The 6000-nt window shown below is 41.4% G+C and overlaps 1 protein-coding gene across 4 annotated transcripts in view; it reads left to right on the top strand.

The window, feature by feature from the left end:
• The window catches only part of MEIS2 (Meis homeobox 2), a 237230-nt gene that overhangs the window by 69136 nt on the left and 162094 nt on the right, over window positions 1-6000 (top strand). For all 4 annotated transcript variants that reach the window (XM_011992708.1, XM_011992707.1, XM_011992704.1 and 1 more), the window contains one exon: window positions 5174-5319. In XM_011992708.1, coding sequence (XP_011848098.1) covers window positions 5174-5319 — 146 coding nt within the window. The remainder of the gene's footprint in view (window positions 1-5173; window positions 5320-6000) is intronic.

Below are 6000 nucleotides of genomic sequence, written 5' to 3'. Positions count from 1 at the left end.
CCTGCCACCGCGCCCGGCTAATTATTTTTTTGTATTTTTAGTAGAGACGGGGTTTCACCGTGTTCGCCAGGATGGTCTCGATCTCCTGAACTTGTCATCCGCCCACCTCGGCCTCCCAAAGTGCTGGGATTACAGGCATGAGCCACCGCGCCCGGCCTAGGTAGTTTTTATGACCATGAATTTTATGAATGAGAATTTTCTTTTCTTTTTTTTAATCTTTTTTAAAAAATCTTTTTGTAATCCTAGGTGAAGACCTGGGATTACAGGTGTGCACCACCACATTTGACTGACTTTTGTATTTTTTATAGAGACGGGGTTTCACTTATATTGCCCAGGCTGGTCTCGAACTCCTGGGCTCAGGTAATTCACCTACTTCAGCCTCCCAAATTGTTGGGATTACAGGTGTGAGCCACCGCACCCAGTCTTGATAGAATTTAGTATCAATCATCTGAGGATCCTCTCACAGTGTGCCGATGTCCTTCCTTGATTCAGTGGATACCCAGCTATGCATATGGGTACTTGCCTGCACCCAGATGCCGATGGTATCCCAGGATTTAGCTTCCTGCAGTTAGACACTCTCATTATTGCTCTTTTAAGTAGGTGTGTGCTGGAGCTACCCACCAGAGCAGTGTCCTGCTCTGAGCATAATCTGCTCAGCTAAGGAAAGCATGTGTGACTTCCTTGAGAGCATAGGTATAAATCCAGCTAGAGATGCTCTCAAAATGCTTCAGAGTCTTAAGACTGGAGGAGGACCCAGGGATTAGATTCAGGCCTTCAGACAACAACAAAGGAGGACAGCAAACCAAGGGGATGCTCTCTGTGCTTTATGGCAGTGGTCCTCGAGCTGGAGTGGGCATCAGACCCCCCTGCAGGGATTATTAACAGGGCCCCGCTCCTAGAGTTTCAGATTCAGTGGGTCTCAGCTAAGACTGAGAATTTGCATTTCTCACAATTTTTCAGCTAGTGCCAATGCAAAGAGCCAATGTTCTATAGCTTCTTTCTCTCTGTTTAACACTTACTACCAGAAGACTAGGATGGGGATTTAGAACACAGTGAATAAGGCCCAGGCCAGATTGCAGTTACTCACCATGACCGCTAACCTCATTCATGGGAGTAAAGTAGAATTTTAACTACCTACCTGTTCCTGAGGCTGCATCTCATTTCTGTTTAGATAATCTAGTCAGTGGCTTCCCAAAGCCAGTTAAAGCACCAGTGCTATGCTGATTGCCTAAGCAAACACGAGGAATTGTCGAAATTACAAATTCCTTTTGCCAGCCCTAGGACATTTTGAATCAGTAGGTCTGGGATGAGGCCTGGGGACCTGTGTTTTTAACAATCTCCTCTGATCATTTAATCCACTTCCGATTTATCTGTCCACAGGCCTTGAGTCTTCCTTTCCATGGTCACACACAATATGTTTCACTAATGCACATTTATTTACCCAAAACTTAGACTATGCCCTTGGTCAAGGGATTAGCAACCTTTCAAAAGAAGCATGCCCAGTATTTCTTTATGTAGCTCTTCATCATCAGAGGCGTCAGTGCTGGTGGAATGGCCTTTGGTTTAGCTCTGCAGAAAAGCCCTGTGGGTACTGAGCTCTTCAAAGAAGCTCTGTTCCCGGCATGTTTAGAAGTTACTGTGTGCACGCAGGTAACCCACCCAGCTGTTCCAAAGGAACAAGACCTTCACCCTTTAGATATATAATGTGTACAGTTGCCCCACCATGGGGGTTGGTAAAAAGTGGGGAGGGCACTTGCAAAAGCTCATTGATCAGCTCAGTCATTTACCCACCCAACTGACAATCACTGGTTATCTGCTCTGAGTCAGGCATGGAGGTATCTTCTCATAATCAAAAGATAAGCCATAAACAGTTCCTGCCCTCAAGGATTCCACAATTTTGAATCCTAACTTCAGATGCTATCTCCTAACCTCATTTGGCAAGTGCATTTGTGCTGGTATACATACCTTTTTCCAGCACATAAACTCATTTGGCACATGTGCCAAGGATTGCCAACTATCTTATACACACAACCACACACACACACACACACACACACACACAGCCTTAAAAGAAAAAAACACCAATATCCGTGTTGAGTTACTAACTCTAGCATCAGCTGCAAGATTTTATTTTAGGTTGCAGTTCACACAGTTGTCTTTCAAAAATCTTCTTTATGCTGTTGTTGGTTCTCTGTGCTGGAGTTGGTCCACAGTCCATTGGAGGAAAAAACAATTGTGTTTATTGTTGTGTTTGGGAGAGGAAAATTCCTCTTTTTATAGAGGTATAAACATATAATAGTTTAAAATTTTGTGTCTAGTATCTAATCATTAATACAAAACTAGACACATTATTGTTTATAATTATTTGTTACACTGGATCTAAATTCAAATATTTTACCTTTATATACAACGGGTTGCTTTAAATTAAAATTTATGTGATGCTCCTGTCTTCTCCAGTTTAAGTCAGTCATCAAAGGATGCTCAATCTAGCTATATATTTTTTTTTTGAGCTAAATATAGTGAATCATATAGTTTGAAGGTGTTACCAGCCCTCTTTGCTTTTAGGAAAGAAAAAATGCGCTATGGAAATGCTGTCTCTCGTTTTTAAGGTCACTGATTGGGTTAAAAAGGCAAATGAGTTTTTTCGTTGAACTTCCTTCAATTAAGCCATTAACCTTTTAAAATAAGTGCATTCAAAAATCTATCAAAAAAAGCTAAATGAGATTTTAACAAAATCCTGACAATTTCAGCTTAAACATATACACAGAAACCATATGTGCTTAGAAAGAAATATATACACACAGGCATTGTTTACAGAGTGTGTTTTTATATTTGGAAGACATTGAAGGAAGAGCTATTCCATACATACATTATCTGAAATGTACATTCAGATAGCCTACATAGATTTCATATTAACAGACAAAGATATCTTTATCCATGGTAGGTAGACAGACAGACTGACTGACTTCAAACTTGCACTTGCAGTGTGGATTTTTTTCCCTCATCTCCGGGTACTGCTTTTCAAAATTGCCTCAGGCTACAGAACAGCACCTCAGATCCCCAAGGCCCACTGCCTGGCTCCTAATAGCCACTCTCCATCTGTGTCACATGAACAGCTGATGAGATCGCGCCAGTGTCTGTATTTTGGAGAGCACATCCACCCAGGTTAAAATGCTAGGGTTGCCAAGGAGCAGTCAGAAGCCATTAGTGTGGGTGAGAATTTGCCTTGCAGCAGTTCCTTGGCATGGTGGAAAGCGTGTGCACGTGTCCCTGCATGAGCTTGGGTGTGCTTGTATGTGTGTGTGTCTCCTTGTCCAGGCGACACCCTGGTGTACATGGGTGTGCAGGGAGGATGCCAGATGAAAACTAGACTCTGTATATCCAGTATTGAAAGAGTCAAACGCCTTTTGTTTCGCTGTCTACTGATTCGTTCTTTGACTATATGGGGTCCCCCCCTTTTATTTTTATCATAACAGAAGGCAAAGAAAAAGAGAACAGCAACTTCGGGGTCATGCTCTAGTGTTTGGGCAGATGGAAGGGAGCTGCTTTGCCTTGGGGCAGGGTGGTTGTAATGAAGTGGCCTGTCAGTCTGTAAATAGTGAGGGTCATCTCTTCCATGTGATGGAGGGGATCGCATTGCAGTGAAAATGGAAATGTCAATAAAATTAATCTGCCAGCTCTTTGCTGTGGCTTTTCTGCTTCTCTGGTCAAAGAAGGTTGAGGGTTTCTTGGCAAGAAAGGAAAAGAACAGGTACAGGGAAGCCCACAGAGCAGACCCAGAAGTTAGAAGGCAAGTGGCCCAGTGGGCGGGATGGCTGTGCTGTAGCACAGTCCGAGAGGAGGGAGCACGTCTGGGACGGAGCTGGTGGCTCTCTAGTATTCCTCAGAAAGCTACAGAGCATCCAGCTCAGGCTACATTGAGCAGAGTTTATTGTTTTAGGCTTTCTTGGACAAGGTTTTTACTTAGCATGGGATTTATGGCATTTACTGCTAATGAATGTCTATTCTTAAATTACAAAAACCCCCATCTCAGTGCAATTCCCAGATGTCCTTCCAGGACCCTGGCTTCTTAAACACCAGCAGGGAGCATAAACTCTCCACTTCTCTGTTTTCCTCTTTCGTGTGGCTTCAGGCTAATGATGTGCAAGGAAAACACAGCCATCTAGAAAGCCCCAGTGCTGTCCCCGTATTCTTCATTTATTTTGCATTTGATTATGCCACAAGTCGGATCTTGTTTCTTTCCTTTTTTTAAAGTTATTAGTTCAAATATTAATGTAGGGATATGGCATATATTGCTGCTCTTGATTGATGCCTTCCCCAAAACAGGAAGACGTGCTCGTATGAATTTTAAGAAAGTAGGGGTCCTGCAATGCCTTGCCAGAAGAGTTTTTCAGATACATAATTTAGATGCCCTCCAGGCAGGCTTTCAAGGCATTTTTGCCGGAGGGCAAGAAAAAATAACTATGACTGTTAAAAGTAAATGATTTTTGCTAATGCACAATTAATGCCAGAGAAAAGCACAGAAGAGAAAGATGTTGATAGAAACTTCTGATTAAGTGAGCACCGTACCTTGATGTGTATCTTTTTTTTTTCATGATAATGATCAGTGGTGCAGAGAGCTAAAAAGTTTTCATGTCATGCAAATGCCGAGTGCAGGGTCATATGAGAAGTGCGCGAATGTGCGTGCTTAGGAGGTGACAGCTCTAGGAGGGGCAGAGCAGGCAGTGCGTTATGTGCAATGAACAGTGACACAGTTACTGTCACCTATGCAGGCAGCCTAGAATATATAGACTACAGAACATTTAACTTGATTACCCTACAGTATGTGTTCACTCTGGGCATGGGGATGCGTTTCCACTGAATGGGTTTTCTGATGGCGTTTTCCCACATTGGATTCCATAATTGACAAAGAGCTACTGCACTGTGTCAAGTGCACAATTATAATTGAATTAATGATATGGGCAAGTGTGAGACACACAAAATTAACATTTGAAGAGGCCTGGTTTAATTTTGTCTTTTACATATTTGTGTCTCCAATTATACTTTAATGAAAGAGAATATACCCGCTTAATGGATTTCTTTCAACAAGCTCAGCTGAGCTCATCATTAGCTGCACTTGTGGTTGGCACCCTTGCGATGTTTTCTCTAATGTATTTTTATTTCTTTCTACTAGGGGATGGTTTAGACAACAGTGTAGCTTCACCTGGTACAGGTGACGATGATGATCCGGATAAGGACAAAAAACGCCAGAAGAAAAGAGGCATTTTCCCCAAAGTAGCAACAAATATCATGAGAGCATGGCTCTTCCAGCATCTCACAGTAAGTCAAGATGAAAGAGAAAAAAAAAAATAGTGTTTGTTGTTTTGCTAGCAAGTTATACGATCTCACACAGATTTTTTTTTTTTAAACTAAGGTGCCTATTTTCTTATTCTTGAAATCTGATGACTAACAGAGTAGTTAAGTTTTTTTTTTTTTAAATCAACTATTACCATCCAAAGAACACCCTCTAGAAAGTAGCAGGTTTTTAAGAAGCCGGGAATGGACTTTATTTAAAATGATCTAAGACCCTAAACAGCATATATAAGTAAATTTGTTATTTACACTAAAAGTGTGAGAGCAACTTCAGATAATGCAAAGCAACCAAGGGAAATGGCTGTAAGGAGCTTACAAATCCATAAACATTGCTCATTACACTATTAACGAAAGCCGTCTCCTCTAGGAGGCAAAAAAAAAAAAAAAAAAGCACCTTGCCACGTGCATGTCCAAGCTCACAGTATCAGGTGCAGCTTTAATTGCTGAAGCAGTTTACAAATATATCATGTATTTATATGACAAATTCAGGAGGGTTATAGGTGCTATAATGCCTTTGTTTGCAAGGTGGACATTAAAGATTCTTTTTTAAGTCCATTATCTTAAAAGCTAACCATACTCACTTCTGGAAACGGTTTTACTATGTGCAACATTTTAAAAGTAACAATTTGTCTTTATCTTCCTGTTTGC

This window comes from Mandrillus leucophaeus, unplaced genomic scaffold, assembly GCF_000951045.1.
Source record: "Mandrillus leucophaeus isolate KB7577 unplaced genomic scaffold, Mleu.le_1.0 Scaffold417, whole genome shotgun sequence".
NCBI lineage: Eukaryota > Metazoa > Chordata > Mammalia > Primates > Cercopithecidae > Mandrillus > Mandrillus leucophaeus.
This window is presented reverse-complemented; position numbering and strand designations above follow the sequence as displayed.